Genomic DNA, 23,596 nt, shown 5'->3' on the forward strand with positions numbered 1-23,596 from the left:
CTGAGGCTTTGCAAAGGGGAGTGTGGTATTCAATAAATAATCATTACAAATGTTAAAAATAAAAATAAGAAAAAGGAATGGGAGGGTCGGAAAAGAAATTAAGCAAAGAGTTATAAGGAATGGTTTTCCCAACAAACGCAGTTTTACTTTCAGAGAATCCAGGTTCTATCATGGGACCGACCACAGGGGCTCGTTACAAAGAAAATCAAGGGATGTGGGTTCTAACCTGTATTAATATAACACCCCTATATCCCTTGATTTTCTTTGTAACGAGCCCCTGTGGGACCGACCGTTGACTTTGGTCGGACGGATTAATCATTTGTTTTCGAACGAGGATAGTTCCGTGCTTAACCTCAATATATTTTTTAACTAATATCATGAATATAAAGATTTATACCAATTGGCACAAATAGTGTTATCATCTTATTTAGGGACCGGAGAAATTATTTGAAATTTGTATGTTAGCCCCCCCACCCCCCACCCCACCCCATGTAATGGTCGGTCTCTACTTAGGAGGAGGAAATGCTTCGCTTTCCTTAAGTTCCATTCGATTCAAATGGACGTTGTTTTTTTTATTGTTTTTTTTGTGTGCACCATTTCTTTCATTTATAAAAAGGTAGAAATGTTTGTTTGTTGTTTTTTTTTTAACATAATATCCAACACTTCAACTTTTAGATTAATTACAGAATGCAGAAATTTAAAAAGAATAATGTTCGAATAATAAAGTTCCCATAATAAAAGATCGTTACAGTTTGGACTATCCATCGATACATCTGCAGGAACGACGAATTTTGGGGACATTGTTGGGAAAAGATCAACAAATTTGATGTAGCTTTGATAGAAATAAAATGCCAAATTGGGCCTGAGATCTACCGCCCGTCTCAATACTCGACTTCACGCTAAAATGACCATTTAGTTTCGTTTGAAAGGCATGTTGTTATTTACATTGTTTGATATGATGCTCGTTGATTTGATTGATTGGGCATGTGCGACGGTAATGCTCAGTGGTTATTAAGGAGGCCTCTCTATGCCTAACCTTGGTAGAATATTGGCCATACATATCGAATAAAATATTCCAGCAAAGTTTTCTTCAGATTCGTCATAAAATGTCTCAGTAGATTTTTTTTATAAATACCTTCTCGCATTGTGATTATATATTCCGAAAGGTCACTTTAATGATGTCAACCTTAAAAACAAATAGTGGCACACATTCTAAGTTTGGTCAGAATAGACCTGGTGGTTTTGGAGAATAAACAGCATAAGTATATTTTAAACCAGGTTGCATTGGAAGTCATGCATGTAGTTGTTAGGGAAGCCATCCAAAACTAAACTTCTGTTGAATAAGTTTTTAGGAAATTGCTATTGAGTTTAGCCACAATAAATGAAAAGATGTTATATATATATATATATATATATATATATATATATATATATACACACACACACACACACACACACACACGTCACCTGGTTGCTAAGGAAGTAAAGAAAACATAATTTTAGTAGAACTTGTTATAAGAAATATTCCACAAAGTTTGGTAGTTTTAGACATGATTAAAATACATCTTCGAGCTAGTTATTATGGAAGCAACATAGTTACTAGGTAAGCGAAGAAATACAAAACTTGAATAGAACATACCCTCAGCAATTTTCCCTGAAAGATTTAAATAATTGGACCAGTAGTTTTGAGGATGTTAAAAATACATTTGTAACTTGCTTGCCTAGTAAACAAATGGTTGATAGGGTTGCTACGAAAGATACTTATAGTGTCAAGATACAAAAATGATGCGAGGGCAAGGACAATATATTGAATCCTATGACTTTTACTTTGCTATCTTTTATAGCTCACATAAGCAGGTTGGCAACTAACAGATTAAATTTCAAATGTTAGGATGCCCTCATACAATCAAATGCGTGTAATGTAATAGTTAAATAACCGTTGACCTGGTAGGTTAAGAACTCATCGAGTTTTTAGTTATTCGAGTGTAATGGTGAAATTTTGTAGAGATAATTTCGCAGTACATTCCGTCGTGGTCAGCATAAAACATAATCATTAAGTTTGCCGTATGGGCTAGACTCACGATGAATTACTATCTTTGAGGGATGGGGTATGTTCTGCTTGGGGCATGAATTGAATTTTAATTAGAGTCTGTTCGATAACGGTCAGACAGATGAAAGAGGCCCATGTCAACGTAAGGTCAATAGTGGAAAATGACAGAGAACTGTGACAAGCCAGATCAAAAATGTTGACAAATCTTGGGCAGTTTGAAACAGGCGTCATAAAATGATAGTTTGAAGAATAGTTACTAATAACGGTGGACTAGGGATAAATATTCTGACTTCAATGGGAGCGTTAATATTTTTTTTGTTGTTGTCGGTTTCAGAAAGTAATTCTGATTGGCTAAACTAAACGAAGGGGGCGTTCCCCGATGGAATTAAAAGTTTTAAGCAACTCGTAAAATTAGAAAGTCTACATTTCTGAGGCAGCCCAGAACTCAGTTTCGGAGATTTTCCAAGGAACGCGTGTCAGAAAGTTGAGGATACAAAAAGAGAGCGATTCAGCTGCATATAAAGTGTGAATCTCACTAAAGAGCAAGATCAGTCTCAACTGCTTAAAATGTGTTCATTTTTGTAAGTTATTAATTGTTTATTTATTATTTTAAATCCATGCTTCAATTTTATTTGAGTTCCGAAATTGTTTGCATGCATTTTGTCTCGAATTTTATAGAGGATTTCAATAGGTAATGATTTAATACTGAATTTATGAAACGAATTGAATAATGTCCAGACGAGACCATTTTCCCCATATTCCCTTTTGTGAGTTGAATCAAAAAATGGTGGCCAAAAATGTTCAATGAAAACAAAAACTTCTAGAAGGTGGGGTTAAAAACGTGTTCCCATGATCGCATCCAATCAGTAAAGAGAACACTGTACAATAATTTCTTGGGTTTATTTGGACCAAACAGAATCACATAAAGTGATAAGTTCACATGTTATAATATAAAAAATATGAAACTGCAGTCCTCTATAGGCAAAGTGTACCGACTATGTGATACTACTTGAATAGGATATTAAGTTTTTGGAATAAATTCATTTTTATTCATAAAAATGTATCTCATAGACTGAATGAAATATTATATAACCTTTGTAATATGCTATGTTTTAGAGAATGACATAAATTGTTTAGTTAATTAAGATATACTTTTATAAGCTTTCTTGAAAATGTAATCTGTAAACTGTGCTGAATAAATTTTAAAAAGTAAATAAGATATCTTAAATTTATTTAAAACAAGACCTATTAATATATCTTTTAAAGTTCTTAAGAAATGTACATGTAATAATAATGATAATAATAATGATAATAATAATGATAATAATAATAATAATAATAATAATAATAATCTTTATTTGTAACATAGGCCATAAGCCCAATATGCATGCATGTTTTAAAAATATGGTACAACCCAAAAACATAAAAATTTTAGGATTAACACACTGACACTCTAACTTTTATTGCTTTTGCTCGATAAATAGTGAATTATGTAGGATACTTTTATTATTATTGATTCTCTGGATAAAGCTATAAAGTTATAAACTGGGTGGGATTTGAATAACAATTAAGAGTTTAACGTTGTTTTTTCTGAGTTTATCGTGGTATAAACCGTCAGTTGTCGACTCACACGGCAAATAACGCCCGAAAAAACAACGTTAAACTCTTATAATTGAAATTTCAACTATTCGTTATGTTATTTTGTTTGCATCATTAAAAAATATAAATCTTAATTGAGCGCAGTAATACATGTTTGGGGGTTTTCTGTTACGTATCTATTTATAGCAGTTAGGATTGTCCTGCTTAATCGTAATAAGGTCATCATAATACCAGTCCTTCAACCAATGAAAGCCCATGTAAGGAATTATAACAATGCTGCCATGATTTTTATATTTTGCCTTAATGGACACGTGTATTCAAAGTGAGAGCCCAATATTTAAAGTCACGATGTCATGGCTGTAAGAATGTATGCGTTCGTAAACTGACTGAATGTGATTTGGCAGATTCATCACTGTTCTGACACTGAGATTATGTATTCATGGATTAATACCATCCAATGCACCATGGACTAATCCCATCCAATACACCATAGACTAATACCATCAAATACACCATGGGCTAATACCATCCAATACACCATCAACTAATCCCATCCAATACACCACGGACTAATCCCATCCAATACACCATGGGCTAATCCCATCCAATACATCATGGACTAATCCCATCCAATACACCATGGACTAATACCATCCAATACACCATGTGCTAATACCATCCAATACACCATGAACTAATCCCATGCAATACATCATGGACTAATCCCATGCAATACACCATGGACTAATCCCATGCAATACGCCATGGACTAATCCCATGCAATACACCATGGACTAATGCCATCCAATACACCATGGACTAATCCCATGCAATACACCATGGACTAATACCATCAAATACACCACGGACTAATCCTATGCAATACACCATGGACTAATCCCATGCAATACACCATGGACTAATCCCATCCAATACACAACGGACTAATCCCATCCAGTACACGATGGACTAATCCCCTGCAATACACCATTGACTAATACCATTCAATACACCATGGACTACTCACATCCAATACACCATGGACTAATCCCATGCAATACACCATGGACTAATCCCATCCAATACACCATGGATTAATCCCATCCAATACACCATGGATTAATCCCATCCAATACACCATGGATTAATCCCATGCAATACACCATGGACTAATCACATCCAATACACCATGGACTAATCCAGTCTAATACACCATTGACTAATCCCATCCAAGGGGCCTGAGTGGCCAAATGGTCTAAACACCATTATGGATCACTGCCATCTCACCTCTATGTGGGTTCGAGTCTCGGAATCAGCCAATGTGGGTATGTGAGAAAGCTTGCCAGTAGCTTCTCGTGGGTTGGTGGTTCTTTCCAGGGTTTTCCCAGGTTCTTCCTCCATCATTTATATTGGCCACCATGTATAGCCAATCTTGTGCTGAAAAAATGGTGTTAAGCCACACAACAACAATCCCATCAAATACACCATGAACTAAATCCCATCTAATACACCATGGACTAATTACATTCAATGTACCATGGACTAATCATATTCAATGGACCATGGAATAATCCCATCCAGTGTATTATGGACTAATCCCATGCAATGTATCATTGACCAAATAGGGTTAAAAAAGAATGCGACAGCCTGTAAGGAAACTGATCACCAATTTACTTTATTGCTGTTGTTACCTTATCCCTGATAGCTGGGAGTAAGACTGAGAATAGGCAAGACACTCAAGAGATTCATAACAAATTAAATATAATTAAAGTATCTTCATTGGTAAGTAGTTATACATGTACATGGATGGAAGTAACTGATTTTTATTTCCTTTGCTGTGATCTTTACCCTGAGGCAGGGACCTATGCTGTGGGATGTGTCTGGTCATGATATATAACTTATTAAAGTTTCATTAAAATATCTCAAGTGGTTCAAAAGCAAAGGTTACAAGTCAAGGTTGCATTTTCCCTTTGCTTCAATCTTCACCTTGAGGCAGTGAGCATAGCAAAGGTATGTGACACGCTGTCTACCAATGACATGTGATTGTCTAAAATTAAATTATCTTAGGTGATTTTAAAGTTATACTACAGACAAGAATACAAGTCACAGAATGACATTTGTCCTTGCTATGACCTTGACCATCCAGTATCGTGACTATGAAATGTTGCACACCATCTAGTCCAAATCAATAACAGGGCAAATTTTCATTAAAATATCCAGTGGTCTAAAAATTAAACATGGGAGAAGGATACAAAACAGATAATTGTATTTTGCCTTCCTGGGGCTTTGACCTTAAGACTGGGGATGTGGATATGGTATGCAGCACACAGTCTAGGCATGATCCATACTTGTATCATTGAAATATCACAATAGTTTACAAGTTATATTCCAGACAATGATAGAAGAAACATAATTACATTGTCCCTTTATATGACATTGACCTTTATGAAGGTGATCTGGTTATAGAATCAATGCATAATTTACAATGATTAATACTTGGACCAAGTCTCAAGAAAATATTTAACTGTTACAAGGTTATGGGCTGGAGAAGTAAATGTTATTGGATGGATGCAGAGAGAGAAATGCTACAACACGCCCGACTTAATAATGGCATATCGTAAGAATTATTATTATTACCATCATCATCATTAACTGAATTCATGGCTATACAAATTTCAATAATTTAAAAAAAGATATTCAATACAAAATATAAAATGTTCATATTTAGGAGTATCACAGAATAAGGAAGATCATTTAAATTTAGTAAATGTTTATTTATTGAATGTCGGTCCTGTCATTGTGTGTTCAGAAAGACAAAAAAAATTCATTTGAAAGTATTCATTCTTTTGAAACTTAAAAGGCCTAAATCCATACTGAGAAAATATTATTTAATTTGTCAAGTTTATGAAAACATGTTTTACTTCAAGATATTATTTTGGGCAAGATTTTGCTTCTGACTGAAAATAACAGACGGAGACACCTGAAAATACATTATGCATAGTTTACTGGACTCGATTATCTAGTGGTACTATCAACTGGATTCAGGGCAAGTAACCGACTCTGAATCCCCATTATTAATATACCATATATACTTATTTATAAGCCAGGTCAGACTGTAAAACACACCAACAGATCAGGGTCTATTTTGTTTGTTCTACATTACTCCTAACAAACTGCATAGATCCTGACCTGCCACCAAGTTAAGTGATGACAGTTTGTAGTTGGTTCATACAGGGGTATATACGAGTCAGGCTAGAAATGTACAGCTGAATAAGGACTAACAATGCTCTGCTTGGAAATATTTTTAATTGTCGGTCTGTACAAAAATATAAGACTCTGAGACTACAGGAAAGAATCTCAAAAAGGTGATATTATAACAAGATCAAGAGCATTCAATAACACTCTTTTCCCTCTCTCTCTCTCTCTCTCTCTGAACACAGTGCAATTGATATAACAATACTACAGCTAAATTAATTACAACCTAACTTGATATTCTGCATATTTATCATTATGTAGTCGTACTTATGTATATCCTTGATATTTGCAATTTGTATTCATGAATTTTTTACCTGCTACTCAACTAAAGCAAAGGCCTGCATTCTGAGCCCAAAATGCAAGCACTGCTGCAAAAGGGAATATCCCAAAGCAAAGTCAAAAGGTTGAGCAAACATTCACAGAACGAACTATTCATAGCTTCATAATGATCAATTTACAAATTCCATCAAAGGATTTAGGAAACAGAACCTATGAATGTGATCTTGACACCAATATCAAAGATGCAACATGTATGAAGAAAATGCATTATAGGGCCTTGGGAAATAAATGAAGAAAAAAACATAATGATTTAATGCAAATTTTGTAACACTGACACTGACATTGAGGTCAATGTAACAAAAGTGATGTTCATTGTAAGAACTGTCTTAACTTTATAATGATTCAACCAGGGTATGAAGACATTCCAAAAAGAGGTTTAGGAAATATAAGCAAATGAACAATGACTGTAACCTTGATTCCCATCAAAGTCAAAGAAGCATGTGTGCATGTTATTGAATGGAACTGTCTTAGTTTCAAAAGAGTCATCCAAATTATTAACATAATGAATTAAAGGGCCTAGGAAACACAAGCAAATGAAACAACTGTAACCACAACCTAAATGGAAATTGTCTAAGACAGTGACCTTGACCTTAAGGTCACAGTGGCAAGTTAGCATGTCACTGATTTGTTTTAGTTTGATAATGATTTATCCAGAGTATCAACAAAATGTAACAAAATGTTTATAAAATATAAGCAAATGAAACAACTTTAACACAAAACCAAATGCCAAATTATATCACCTTGACCACAAGCTTGAAGAAAAGCACATCTCGCAAAAAGAATTACTGTAGCTTTAAAATGATTCACCCAAGTATAAAGAAAATCCATCAAAGGGATTATAACAAATAGATGGAAAAAACTTTAATGCAAATTTTCTTTGAAAAAATATCACGAGGCCAATTAGGAAAGAATGCATCATGTTAGTTTTATAATTATTCATCCCAAGTAGGAAAAAGTGCCATCAAGTATGTATGTGTGTTTTTGGACTTTTAACGTAGCTTTAACAAATTTCATATCGCTACGATAATGTCTAAAGTATGGCAGTCAATAGTGATGGCTAGCAGTGGGACATCATACCGTAGACATGTAGCATGATGTACCACCCAGTCACATTATCCTGATGCCACGCCGACCAGTCCTAACACTAACCTCTTACTGCTGAGTGCCAAGTGAGGCAGCCGTTAGTACTGTCTTTACAAGTTTTGGTATGACTTGGCTGGGGTTCTAAACCACGACATCCTGCATTCAAGACAGATGCTCTAACCACTAGGCCACCTGAGCGGTATTCCATCAAGTTAAGGAAATATAAGTAAAAAACAAAGGACCGTGTCCTTCACCCAGAGTACATGTCACCGAATGAATTGTCTTAGGGCTGATCTAGTAAAACTCACTTGGGACCGAAGCAAGGCACTTTCTGTGTGGAATCATCACCCATAGATGCATTTTACGATTTTGAATTATTTTTATATTAACTTATCGAGTAACCAATATACACTGTCATATTGTTTTTGTTTTTCTTAAAGACCTGTCTTCCCTGGGTACCAAGTATGTTTAAGTGGAACAGTCCTTAACTTTTTAATGATTTATCCCAAGTATAAACAAAATCCATAAAGAAAAGAAAAAATATGTTAACCAAAACCCTTCCACAAATTTTCAATGAATGTGGCCTTGACCTTAAAGTAAATAAGAAAGTAAGCATATCACTAAATGAATTGTTTTATCTTTATAATGATTCATACAAATTATGAACAAAATCTATAAAGAAAATGTAAACAAATTAAACAACTGTAACCAAGACCTATTTGCCAATTTGCTCCAACTCTGACCCTATGATCAATGTGGCCAGCAACCACGTATTGTCTTACCTTATAAAGAAGCTGCCAAAGTAAAAAATTAATGTATCACGGGGTTTAGGAAATAAATGCAAATTAAAAACTTTAACCAAAACATTACTCAGTTATTGAAAACCATGATGCTCTGCCTGTTGGAAGCAACTGCCATGCATTACTTTCTATTAACGAGGGCTATACAATAAAATATAATGACATTTAGATTCAAAACGCAGATTGGTGTATTAATTGGCATGAATCTTATAAATGTAGACAGAATGATCTGCATTATATGAACATGAAACTTTAAATCTAGGTATTTTAAGGTGAGATAACAAGTTCTGTCTTGTTCTTAGAACCATCATTAAGTTTGGGATTCTGATTATGGTACTCTATCTATTCCATACAAAAACTAATTTTCTTCATGTATTATAAAAATAAAATCATCAAAACCGGCACTCAAATTCACACACAAAATAACTTAGGACTTGCTTCTTTAGTTTAAAATCAGCATAATGAAAATAATGACTTCTTGCAGCAAATTGTCTACGTTCTTGTTCAAGAGAAACTTTTCTTTATCTACCGGTACACAGATAAATAGCATGATGTTCTTTGTGTCAAAAAATTTTAAAAGCATTTTTGCTTTTATTGCAATAATAGGGTAATTAAAAAAAAACACAGAATGTGTGTATGGCACAAGCAACAAAATGGCTAATACTAAAGACTAAATGTTAAAAAATTATATTGATTTGCGTAACTAACTACATCTGAAAATGACTTCATGACGTTTTTAGTTTGTTTGCATAATATGTGCAAAAAGATGCTGTTTATATGGATCTCTGAGAACTGCTGCCTATTGGCTGTTCAACATTGGCAAAAATGAATGGAGTCATAAGTTTGATCATTTAGGATTTGGACAAATAAGTGACACTATAGCAACTGCATAATCACTGTCAGATGGCTCACCATTTCACTGGCCATGGGTCTCTTACAATTACCACTAAGCAGTAATCTGTCAACAGTTTTCTCTATGTCAATTTATGTGAAAATTGTGATGGAAAGTAGACTAAATCTTAAACTTGGTTCAATATGACTTCGTACAGATGAATCATATAGGTTAATTTCATTTAAGGAAAAGTGTAGTGACATTCTTGTGTATTCTTAATATATTTATTATACAAATTAGATTCCCTCATTCCAAACTGGATTCTGCAATTGTTTGCCAATTGTCACTGGTGCATCAAAATGGGAATACTTTTCATCTGGAAAAACAGAAAAATCCACCTTTTTTCTCGTACATGTCTGTCTACATCCTTGTAGGTACTAGCAATTGCTAAAGCCATCAAAGGTGATACAAATTACAGATAGTAATTCAAAATCCATCTTAAAACAACATATTTGGCAAACAAAACTTCAAGGCTTATAGCAGTCTGCAAAATTACTGTGCAAAGTCACTGCAGGCCACATATGTAACACATTTTCAATGTTGAATTAACAACAAAATGGACTTAATATCTATGGTGAACTTTAAGAAATGCAGTTTGGCACTTAATTAATGAATTATTAGTTTAAAAATAAAATTCATACCATTGGGAATCATTATAACAGTGTAAATAATAAATGAACACAAAAGTTAAGTGTGAGATCCTGAACTGAAAATTTACGGCAAACCAGGAAAATGTTTAGTTTTTATGGATTACTTGAGTATCTGAAAAAAACATTCAATAGTGTAAATGTCCCATGAAAAGATGACAGTGAGTGCAGACTGCAAAGGTAAAGTGGCAAAACTCTCAGAGCAAACAAAAATATTTCAATTTTTAAAAATGTTATCACTACTACTATCCAGTATTTTTCTTTGTCCTTTTAAAATTTTATGTCACCCATTATTTGGAGAGCAGGGGAATACAGTGTTTGTTCCCTGCCTTGGGATCCCAAGTGTAACACTGTGGTTGAGGATCATTATTGGAATTATCCCAGAGACTAAGCACGTATAATTATAATCTTATTTTAGTCTCATTAATCACTATCATTGTCCACATCTTTATTTTTTGACTCATTTATCACTACCATTGTCCATATCTTTATTTTTTGACTCATTTATCACTACCATTGTCCATATCTTTATTTTTTGACTCATTTATCACTACCATTGTCCACATCTTTAGTTTTTGACTCATTTATCACTACCATTGTCCATATCTTTATTTTTTGACTCATTTATCACTACCATTGTCCACATCTTTAGTTTTTGACTCATTTATCACTACCATTGTCCATATCTTTATTTTTTGACTCATTTATCACTAACATTGTCCACATCTTTATTTTTTGACTCGTTTATCACTACCATTGTCCATATCTTTATTTTTTGACTCATTTATCACTACCATTGTCCATATCTTTATTTTTTGACTCATTTATCACTACCATTGTCCATATCTTTATTTTTTGACTCATTTATCACAAATATCGTCTATATCGTTTTTTTGACTCATTTATCACTACCATTGTCCATATCTTTATTTTTGACTCGTACATCACTACCATTGTCCATATCTTTATTTTAGACTAATTTGTCACTACCATTGTCCACATCTTTATTTCAGACTCACTCATCACTACCACTGTCCACATCATTATTTTAGACTCATTCATCTCTACCATTGTCCACATTTCAATTTACATTATTCATCACTACCATTGTCCACATTTCTATTTACACTATTCATCACTACCATTGTCCATATTTGAAGACTATTATATCAGATCACATGTCTGAAACTATATAAACTTTGTACCATATCAAACTGGTCTGATTTATTTGCACACTGATTGCTGCTAGTGACCTGTGCACAGTACATTAAAACGATGACACACTGAAAATTAACATAGGTATCTTCTACAAGTGACTAATCTTAGTGTGATGGAAATAACCATTTTCTCTAATGATGCTGAAGCTATGTAATCTTTTGCTCACCATTATTTGTCATTTTATTTCTTTTGAGTGTTTTGAAATTTTTGGAGTGTGAATGGATCTGGAGGAATATACTAAATGCACATGGAAGCTACAGGCCTAATGAAAGGAAAAATGCTAGTTTTAATAGTCTTGAAAAAATCTGTGTGTTGTATTGTTCTGATCATACTACAAATAAAATTTACTGTCTGTATCACATTCAAATCTTTTGAACAGATTTAGTATGGATCAGGTAAAGTTACCAGCAAACTTTAAACATAGCACAGAAATGATTACACATTAATACAATTTAACTTAATAGACTCCTCATATAATTTTTATTTGGTATTTGGAATTGGAGTTCATTTTTATGACTCAAACTATTTTGTGATTATTAGGTCTGACTGCCTATAGCATTTCTACCAAAGTGGATGTATTTAACCATTTTATGATGCAATATTTTTCAAAAAATATGACAACATAAATATCTTTGGTACAAGTAAACTTGATGAAATAATACTGTAATTGTTCAAAACTATCTGTGTTGCTCAGAATTAATGTCCTTCAAGCCTACATCAGAATGGTGGTCTGGATGTGAAGTTTTGAATCAAAGCTCTTGGCTGTGGTTGCCCACTTTGAGCAAACAGGATTGGTCCATTTATCAAGTTGCCTTGGTTACTGAACTGAGGCTGCTGGGATTGGATCTGCATGGGGTACATGAGCTGCTGACCCCTGCCTGGATGCAGAATTGGATGAGGCTGCAACATATTATTATTAGGCCGCGGCTGTGAAACTGGCATTTGTATTGGCATAGGGATCTGAAAAGCACAACAATGAAAACAATAAGATGGGACAATGTGACGGCTTTATAAACGACAACAAAAACTGTATTGATAGGTGTCCTTTATAAGAATGTTGCAAATGATCATAAGTAGAATAAAAATATTCTATTAATGATTTCCTCTAGGCCTAGAGATCACAGAATTCAGAGGAGTTTAAAATGGATTTTTTATATATATATAAGCCAATCAAAGTTGAGTCTTACAATAACAGGTTCCATAACTGCATGACATAAAGTAACAGGCTATGTGACTGGTTGATATAAAAACTCAGACAAACTCTGGCTCACTCGGATGGATGGATGGATGGATACAAGTTATAACTACCATGCTACCCTAGGTGGCAGGTAACATGACTATTCAGCAGGGAAAGTAAAAGGCAACATTTTGCATCTATTTGGTAGGAACTGGTTGGCTTATTAAAATCAGCAGATATATTCAAAACAGTCAAAGATGAGAGTTAAAACATATTTCCATTATAATGTATGGATTACTCTGGGTTCTGGGCTACATAACTGGGTGAGGAAGGCAATTTTAGGGCAACATTTTTGGCATTAAACTGGACTGGTTGAATCTGGTTATCATCACAGGATGTATCACTGATATTTCAGCAATAAAATCTAGTATTTCTTTTCAAAACAAGGTCATAACTAGATCATGTGACTTACAATAAGGGTGCAAGTCATATGATTTACAACTTGGGGGAGAGGATGCAAGTCACATGAAAATGCGATTTATAGGTCATTAAGCATAATTTTATTTTGGCCCCAGGAGGCAACTGCAAGAACTAATGCACTTAGCCAACAAGTGCAGCTATGAGATTCAAATGATTTTAATTTAATTATAAAATAAATTTGTACATGGATAACTTGAAAATGAATTTATCAACAGTTAAACAGGGTGTACAGAATGTACAGGGTGTACAGAATGTTATGACCATTATGAACCAGATACCTTATGAGCCAAAACTATGGTTATGGGTGTATAGGGTTAAAGACAATCATTAACATTCTGTACAACTCCAGTAGATTAACGTCACTAATATTACCTGGCTTATGTATGGATTGCCTTGTGTGTTTGACATCATAACTTGATGGGCAGAGCAATTAGAGGCTGACATCTGGGTGCCAAACTGGGCAGATAAAGGTTGACTTATCATCACTGGCTGCGATAGAGACATCACAGATGTTGACTGCTGTTGCGGCTGGATGAAAAAGACAGGAAAATTATTGACAAATTTTCAAAATGCAAAATGTTTCTAGGGAGTGTTCACCCAAATGTCTGACAGGCACCATGCAATAACTTTGAGCAAGGAAAGCCGTAACCATACACGTTAACTACAGGATATTAGCAGCTAAATTAATTTAGAAGTCAACCTATTAACTACATATGCAACAAGAGATTAAGGAATACATACATAAAAGATTACTGAATACAGTTACAGACCATGAACTGGGTAAACTACATTTCATTTGTGTTGCGTTTGTAATCTGTATTCATTCCATTTACATTTGCATTTCAGTTATTATCATCACATTTTTCATTTAAAGTTCAGATTCTGTATTTATGTCTTCATTCAAATGATTCTTTTCATTTTTGCTCACACTGGATTTAAAAAGAAATGCATTTTATCAATATTTGGGGTTTTCATGTACAGGAGTGTTACATGGTGGTACCATCCTCTTATTAACTACTCAATGAATCAGCAAATACTTTAAATGCCAAAGACAGTACTGAACTGACAAAACATTAAAACATAACTGCAAACTTTAATAAGTGTAAAAAGTATTTGTCAGCAAATTTTTCCATTTCATTTAAAAGACACTGTACAGATACAACCAACAGGAGTATGTCTGTACATCAATGGCAGCTATATTTTATGTCTGCCATAACAAAACATAGGACACTGTCACAGCATGCAAGTGGTGAGTTGAAAGAATCTGACTATGGATTATCATGCACATGACTGGATTATCATGAATCTGACTGGATTATCATGCACATGACTGGATTATCATGAATCTGACTGGATTATCATGCACAAGGGCCTTTGAAACTTGAGCATATAATGGCAGATTGAAAATAATCAATTTTTAAATTCATTCATGAGACAAATTTATTCCATTTTTATTTATTATTCTGTATTGTATATTTTGCATTTGCAATCTGTTTTGTTCAAAATGCACTCATCTATCTGTTTGTATTCATTCTATTTGTTTGCATTATTTTTTGTTATCTTTGCATTCTGTTTTTGTTTCACATTTTCAGAGTTGGTATGAATAATGAACTCTTTCTACAAGTCAGAAAAGAGAAAAGTCTTCATTTTGCATTATAGTATGTGATATTTTACCATTTTCAGTAACAGATTTTTATTCTGCAATACACAGTCATGATAGCACTGATGTGCCTTAAACCATGTACATACGTACCATGCATGCTTGCTTGAAAATCAAGTCCAACTGTATATTTCACAGACCCAGATATGCCATTGCATAATGCACCGACAGACCTGGGTCCATGCAATTTGCTAGGAGTAATGAATGGAAACAACTACACAGACCCTAATATGCCAGTGCACTATGAAATGGCAGATCAGTGTCTATGTTGTTTGTAGTTGGACTCGACATTTAAACAAGGATATATGATAGTGTATTTATTTCCGTACCTGTTGTCTAAACTGTGGTGTGTTGAGAGGAGAGGTCATTGACTGGAAAGGGATGGGACTTGAGTGTGGTAGGATAGTCTGCAGCCTATGAATATCTGTACTTCTTTCCTCTTGTGGTCTCTGCATTGATGCGGTAAGATCGTCCCTCACTCTACGGCGATATTCATCAGCCTGAAAAAAACAATTAAGATAATCAGGTAGAAATCATGTAGCACAAATTGCCCTAGCAATATGATATGAAAAGCATACATGCTGACCCTTGGCGAGGAAATAGTGTATTCTAGGTGGACAAAAAGAGTAATCCAAGCCGAAAAAGAGTAATCCACATATAACATTATAAAAATTCAATGAGCATATGTACAAAAAGATTTATTTATCCCTCTAGACTATTAACATCAATTACTGCTTCAAGTTTTCGTATATAACACTTTGAGTTTTAAAAAGCAATAGACTCTCATATTACATTTCAAAACACTTTGTACCAGCTGAGACTATGATTGCTATGCACAGTAGTTAAGCACTAACTGCTGGGTTACTGAGCCTGGATCTGAATTCAGTTTTATTTTGGTTAACAATACTTAACAATCTCTCACAGTTATGTTTATTCAAAGCATTATCAAGCAAATAAAAGTGTTCTCCAGTGGAATCTACTGTTAATTCTGGTAATGAAAGAAAAGCACTCTAACTTTGCACTTTTCATTATCAAAGTCTCTTACACAGACTCTAAAAAGAGTGTATGGCTTTTTAGCTCTTTGATACACATGTCGCAAAGTTACCCAGTGCAGTGCGCTATAAATAGAAAACCTGTTACCTATTCGACTCCATATACATAGGCCTGCCTGTTAACTGTTAAACAGTGCAGTGTATATTACATTTAACAGCAATTTTAACCATTTTACATTTTTGGTACACATCTATTATGTATGGAAAAATTTAAGAGTATAAGATCATTATAGCTGTGTAGTTATTTTTCACGGAAGATTTTTTATGTGCTTTAAAATTTTAAGAGAATTTGTTCATCATCAAGTCAGTGGAGCCACGTGACCAACCATAGCTGCCATTTCTCATACTCGAAATTTACAAGTTCTTTGTCTGCATCTAAATCATTAAGTCATCTGAATTTGATAATTTATAAAAACTAATTGCTGCCTTCATCAATATCAGAGCCTTTACCAAAGCTATTGAAGCTTTCATAGTTGTGATTTTAATCGTGAAAACTCAAGTACTGAACGAAATCCACGACCTCCATTTTGGAAACTGGAGAATATGACCCAGTTACTTTAAATAGCAGATTTCGACCAGAGCATAAACAGCAACCATGTGATCTGATGTAATGGTCATTCACAGCAATGAATGTAGTATCTTATTGGGGTTTTTCCCCCGAAGGTGGCACTACGAAAACCCTGCTTAAAATGGCTGATGTTTACAGCAGGCATCAAAAGGCGCTTCCATGAGAATGGTGTAGAGGCATCTAAAATTGCTTGTATGTGAATGGAGTAGAGGCGTCCAAAGGCGCTTGCATGAGAAAACAAATTATTAATATTTTTGGGAAGGGGATATACTGAAAATGCGTAATCCAAACACAGATATGCATAAGGTGTAATTTAGTGTAAAAAAGTGTAATGATTACGCCAAAAGTGTGATGGTTGGCATGTATGGAAAAGATACCCCAAGTTCTAAGCAAAATTGTGTGCCATAATTCAAAAAAATTGTATCAGAAATTAGTGGAAATCAAGTTTAACTTACATTAATATATAAAACTACAAACCAAAGATCATTTTATGCCATAAAATAATTAATAAAGAATCGAGTATAAACTTAATTTAATATGGCTGTCAAAGGATGGATGGAAACAGCATATGGACGTGGGTTCCTGTCATGTCAGACTCAACAAAAGTTGATGAAATTCCAATCAGGTCATCTGAATATGAATCTATCATTTTGCTGCGTAATCATTACTAGCATTCAGCAAATGAAAAACTGCTCTCTGACTTATTCAAGTGGGCAGATGCCTTGGGATTTATACGTTTAGGCAACCAACTTTGATAGTGGATGAAATCTTTAAAGCCTGCACTTCTGTATTAGAACTAAATATGTATTGCTAATAACAAGATGAAATTTAATCCACAGGTATTCCAAAATTAATTTTGAGAAATTATGTGATAACAGAATTTGAGAATTTCATGGCAAATATGAATAATAAGGCCCAAGTAAAAAAAATGTATTCAAATAATGGAAACAGGAGTCAAGAATTACATTGCACACATGTTAAAACCATGGAGACAAATAAAACAACCAAATCTCATTTGTTGACCTCAAGCTGATTACGCTTGTTCATACTACAACGGTTTTTGACTAATAAAATGCAAGTTTGAGAAGTTCCCAAATATGAAAAGAAAACCCAAAATAATTGCTGCAATGGCCTGAAAATCTAATCAGGTCAAATATATGGATACAACTGTGGTATCTAAATTTCATTTGTCTACTGTGTGTGAGTTTTCGCACACAAAAAAATCTTCTCAGGAGAGAGTCATAAAAAAATGGAGGTTCAAGGCCAGATCAAGATGTCACTGATGCAAGAAGTGGATGTATAATGACACTCGATTAAGCCACCACCTGTCTTCAGGTACCACTTTTTATCTTCCCAGAAGTGATTACTAATGGCAAGTTATATTTTACTTGCTAGTTAGTCATGTTTGACTGTCATGTCTGAAATCTCAGCATTAGTTTTATAAATCCAAATTCTGTAAGGTTTATTTATCTCAAGGTGGCAATTATAAGCATGGGAATTACTCTCCTAAACTCTAAACTAATGTGATAACAGATACATTAGTAAACTCAAGACCTTTTTCTTATAAATCTCAAAAATCAGTTATCTCTTGACTGGGATTAATTGTAACAGAAGGACTTACATTTGCAAGTTGGTTATATCTGTTTCTTTATTTCTGAAAGGATCTGTCCATCTGGTTTTATTTTTACACATCTGAGTCATTTTAAATCCCGTTTCTGTGTGTGTGTGTCTGTTTGTGTGTGCAAACTTACATCTAAGTCAATAGGACTGCTTCTAGTGCCTAAATTCTTAGCACCACCACTTGAACAAGGACTGGAACGATTACTTCCACCTCCACTTGTTTTAGTCTTGTCTTGAACAGTGCCAGACGACTGTTGATCTTTAGAAGTTTTCTTGCCAGAGGCCTCGGATGAGCCCTGTCCATGCTGGGCCTGAGAGGCCTGGCTTTGCTGTTGGGAGGCCTGAAGGCAGTTGGGCATGTGGGTGGGCCAGTGTTCCTGTTGACATGGGTAGTCACAGTAGCTGGTGTTCCAACAACAGTAGAAAATAGCCTCCTTACCACAACTAGCACACTGAAACAAAAGACATATTAAATGCATGTATATTTCTCAAACAGGAGTTCGAAGATTGGACTGACATTACTGGCTAAAAAGAATTGCTGTGAATAAAAGATAAAACCGATTCTTCTTTTCAATGCTGACTGCTGAAACCAACTCTGACATTCTTGGACGATTACAAGATTTGTAAACTGTCCTGAGTGGGCATATTGGATATAATATCAGCACTATTTTTCTTTAGGATGAAATTAACATTATACATTTTTGGGAGATTGGTGTCATTTTTATTTCAGATCAACTAGGTATCGTACCATGTCTTTTGGTGAAACACCATGCTGATATGGCCAACCATACAGGTGCACTAGCAATAAGATTTTCAAGATGGCTGCCAGGGTCGTGAATTTGGATGTCAGATTTGCACAATTTGCATGTATTGACCTAGGGGCAACAACTGTATGCTCCTAAGGCATGACCCTTAAGTGTATTTAAGTCCCTGTCTGACACACATTAATATTCGGGTCAATTATCAGACAAGTCCAAGTTTGTATCTTGAACAGTGTAGTAGTTGCATGACATTCCTCATGCATACATTGTCTAAGCAGACATTATAAGATAATCTGTGGTCTGTGTTAAAAAAGCAGACATGATAATATAATTGTGGTCTGTGTTAAAAAAGCAGACATGATAACATAATCTGTGGTCTGTGTTAAAAAAGCAGACAGGATAACATAATCTGTGGTCTTTGTTAAAAAAGCATGGAGATAACGATGTTTAATAAGCAGGAGACCTAATATGAACAGGTGGTTTCTACACTAAGGTACATGCATATGCAAAATGATATGACATTACGATTATGAGACTTAAATATAATGGACTGACCAAGTAATGGAGATATATATATATATATATATATATATATATATATATATATATATATATATATATATATATATATATATATATATATATATATATATATATTAAATCATTAGTAAGAGTTATTTAATTAATATTATTTGAAATACTAATATTCTTTATGAATGGGTATGTACTGTAAGATGAGTCATGTACCAAATGTGTAAATCCATTAACAAGTTTTGAGGTTGAGTGGTAATGTTAGTACAAGTAAACATGAGATGATCCAACAAGTTCAAGAGTTCAAATGCGAGAGGCCAAAATGACCTAGTTCCTTACTGGTTAGTGTTAGAACAGCTGATCTGTTCACTGACAATAGTTAGTGCAAAATACCAAGATGATTCATTCAAAGTCTTGTATTGCATTCTCCCTAACGAATATTGGAATTCTATAAAATATAATTATTTTGTAGAATTAGGCATTCTTAGTAGTACTATCAGTCTTGGAAGAATTATACTGAGGGGATTGATTTATTTAATTTAATCATTCATTATTGTGCTCTAACATTCATTTAAAGACTATGTGGATATATAACATAACTATTTAAGGACATATAGATTTATAGCTTTGTGGAATTACTGTGAATTCATTTATAGACTTTCTATTTATAGCTGTATTGTAATGAATCTTAATTTATTTAAAAACCTTTTAGAATTATATCAAAGATTTTGTCTGTACCATTGACACATCAATACTGTATTGACTATCATTTGGAATACTTTTGGAACTCATTTGGATTACTCTAAACTTTTCATATTTAGAACTTGAGGAATTTGTTTACTATAATGTAAGTTATTTTTAATTCTTTCACATCGTATGGAATTAAAATATATTTCAAATTATATTATTATTATAGTTTTGATCTCTTATTACTTGTTGTGTGTGTGTGCATGTGTCTGAATTTCATATTTATGATGGAAGAAAAACTACTCAGGCCTATCTGTGGTCTTTTTTAAGGTAAGTCTACTACAAGCATGTGTCAGAGATTTTGCTGTGTTACATTTATATCCCAACTGTAACTCCAAAAATTTTTGGCAATAAAATGTTTGGAAGGATCAAAGTAACAATGTTTCCAAATAATGCAAGATCTCACATGTGAATGGAAATATCATCATGCAGCTTAAAAATATGCTGCGACAGAAATTTTGGTATATCAGGACACAAGCTTCAGGTATCTTGTATCAGGGAACAAACTTAAACTATATCTTGTATAAGGGTAAAAATCAAGGCAATATAGAATATCAAGACACGCAAGTTAGGCACAAACTTCAAGTGTATCTCTGGATACAAACTTCAGGTATAATGTGTATCAAGACACACTTTAGGCACATAGTGTATCAGGGTACAAACTTTATGCATATTGTGTAGCAGGGTACACACTTCAGGCATATTTTATCTCAAGACACACTGTAGGTACACAGTATATCAGGGTACACACTTCAGGCATATTTTATCTCAAGACACACTGTAGGTACACAGTATATCAGGGTACACACTATGCATACTGTGTAACAGGGTGCAAATTTTAGGCATGTTTTTATCGACTTCAGTTTTCAGACTATTACACACAACTGTGAATTTTTGTTATACACATAATTATTGCCAATCTTTAACTTACTGCCTTGCATTTAGGATTTATTGCCTTGTATTTGGGATTTATTGCCTTGTATTTGGGATATATTGCCTTGTATTTGGGATTTATTTGTCTAAAGAAAGAATATAGATAATTCTGATATTTTGAATTGAAAACTAAAATGTTAGTTCCATTATTAGTTGAGGCATTATGTGTGTTTGTGTGCATGAGATAAATTTTGAGCATGTTTTGGGACAAGCAAAACAAGAAATACTATTTGGTCCTATCTCAAAATGTGTGTTAATTACTGTACCAATGTGGCTAGTTAATGAAGTAATTAATGTAGAAGACCTCTGATTTTTGACTTCTTTAATATGGATCTTTAATGCCATTGCTGCCACAGACAAGACAAAAATGAAAATTTTGAATCCATAGGTTAATACTGCCTCTTGCAAATAAAAATCAAACTCTACAAGTTGTTTGTCCCATACCTAGCACAGTGAGATTGTCATCCCCTTAATGTGAAAAGACTTTAAAATCAGGGCCCCCCTGACTCGAGTGTGATAGCAAATAAGTAAATGAAGTTTCATCACTTAATCTCAAATGGCTTTAAAGCTACAGAATAGAAGGGATTGGAAATCTATCATATTTAGCTACGACCTTGACCTTTATGGCCCCTAATGTGATACAGGACACACCTTTTAGTAATGATGTATAAGCATGCGGAATCCCTTAATCGCAAACAGCTTTAAAATTATCCAGCAGAAGGGTAAGTACATAAAAGTGTAAAATGTATCCAGCATAAGGGAAAGTGTGAAATAATCATGACCTTGACATTGAAAATGGTACAACTAATGTTGTAGCAACACAACTTCTTGTGATGATCTATAAATATCCCAATATTTTCAAACAGTTTTTATGTCATGGTGCATATGGGAAATGTGATGAGAATAGAATAATAAACTGTGACCTCTACCTTGATTATATGACTCCCGGTGGTACATGACACAATTTCTAGGTTTGACAACTCAAAAAAGTAAACTCTCAGTAATGTCCATATAGGAATTATACACATTTTTCTCCTTCTCATATCAACATTTGCCAAATCTCACGGGGGTCTTTGACACCTGGTAAAACCTCGTGTATTATTGGTATTCTTATATAAATCAAATGAAAATTAGAGTTTTCCTGGTGAAGGTACTGATATGATAATGCTGATTAGAGTTAATCCTTTTCTGGGCAAGAGCACCAATTAGTTGATGTAAAACAATGTTTACAAGAACTTCAAAGATCAATATAAAAATGACCACTTCAGTTAAAAATTAAACATGTCAGTTCTGAAGAATAAAGCAAATACTAAATATGTCAGGTAATTGTGTAAAATTATGTCAGGTAATTATGTAAAATTACAGATTCTGAACTGCATTTTGACTGATGTGAAAATGAGAATATACACTGGTCACTGAGGAACAGATGAGTTAAAAACCCATCTGCATGCATCATTATTTCTGGCGATGTGAATGGCACAGGTGTATTAGAGCAAGAAAGTATGTCTTTTTTCCCTTATCTGAAGAGTGCTTTCTACTATTTGACTTTAAAACCTAACAGGACTGCATGTTTTCAGTGTGTGTGTATATATATATATATATATATATATATATAAAGCTGGAAGTAGAGTCATTTGTTCTGTGTATAGCCCTTAAAACAGAAAAGCATAATAATCATCAATATTGTGTGAAATTCAATGCTGATACACAGATACAATTGCATTCACCAACTTCATCCAACAATGCTGTGCTTGTTTTTATATATATGCAAGAACATAAATTTAATGTCCCAGTCCATAGGCACCAGAAGCTGCAATTACCCATTGCTTCTTCTTGGTTTCCTTGACTGCTTTCTCTTTCTCCTTCTCACAGCCCCTTGTGACCTGAGCTGTAATCCTTAGCTTCTCTGCTCCCCAAGCTTGCTTCATTTCTGACAAGGTCAGCTCTGTAAAAACATAAGAGCATTGATCTTCCAAACATTTTATTTTACTGAAAACAACAGCTTTTTCTGTTTGTAAAACCCTAAAACTTTTACCTTCCTGGGTTGTGAAGAAAACAAATCATTTTTGTTCAAATCTGTGCATATCTCATTGATTTAGGAGGAGACTCATTAACGAAAATTAATTCAATTAATTAAAAGGCATACAATATACATATGTGTATGCACTTTCACATATTCACAGC

General features: G+C 34.0%; 1 protein-coding gene across 6 annotated transcripts in view; it reads right to left on the minus strand.

The window, feature by feature from the left end:
• Window positions 1-6,938: 6,938 nt before the first annotated feature.
• The window catches only part of LOC149783585 (MYND-type zinc finger-containing chromatin reader ZMYND8-like), a 148,562-nt gene continuing 131,904 nt past the window's right edge, over window positions 6,939-23,596 (minus strand). For all 6 annotated transcript variants that reach the window (XM_089931842.1, XM_089931845.1, XM_089931844.1 and 3 more), the window contains 5 exons: window positions 23,233-23,357; window positions 18,572-18,892; window positions 15,530-15,700; window positions 13,913-14,068; window positions 6,939-12,843 (listed from right to left, as the gene is read on the minus strand). In XM_089931842.1, the coding sequence (XP_089787968.1) occupies window positions 12,601-12,843; window positions 13,913-14,068; window positions 15,530-15,700; window positions 18,572-18,892; window positions 23,233-23,357 (1,016 nt within the window). In that variant the 3' untranslated portion in view covers window positions 6,939-12,600. The remainder of the gene's footprint in view (window positions 12,844-13,912; window positions 14,069-15,529; window positions 15,701-18,571; window positions 18,893-23,232; window positions 23,358-23,596) is intronic.

The sequence above is a fragment of the Sinohyriopsis cumingii genome, chromosome 14, assembly GCF_028554795.1.
Source record: "Sinohyriopsis cumingii isolate HCF-2022 chromosome 14, ASM2855479v2, whole genome shotgun sequence".
In the NCBI taxonomy this organism is placed as follows: Eukaryota; Metazoa; Mollusca; class Bivalvia; order Unionida; family Unionidae; genus Sinohyriopsis; species Sinohyriopsis cumingii.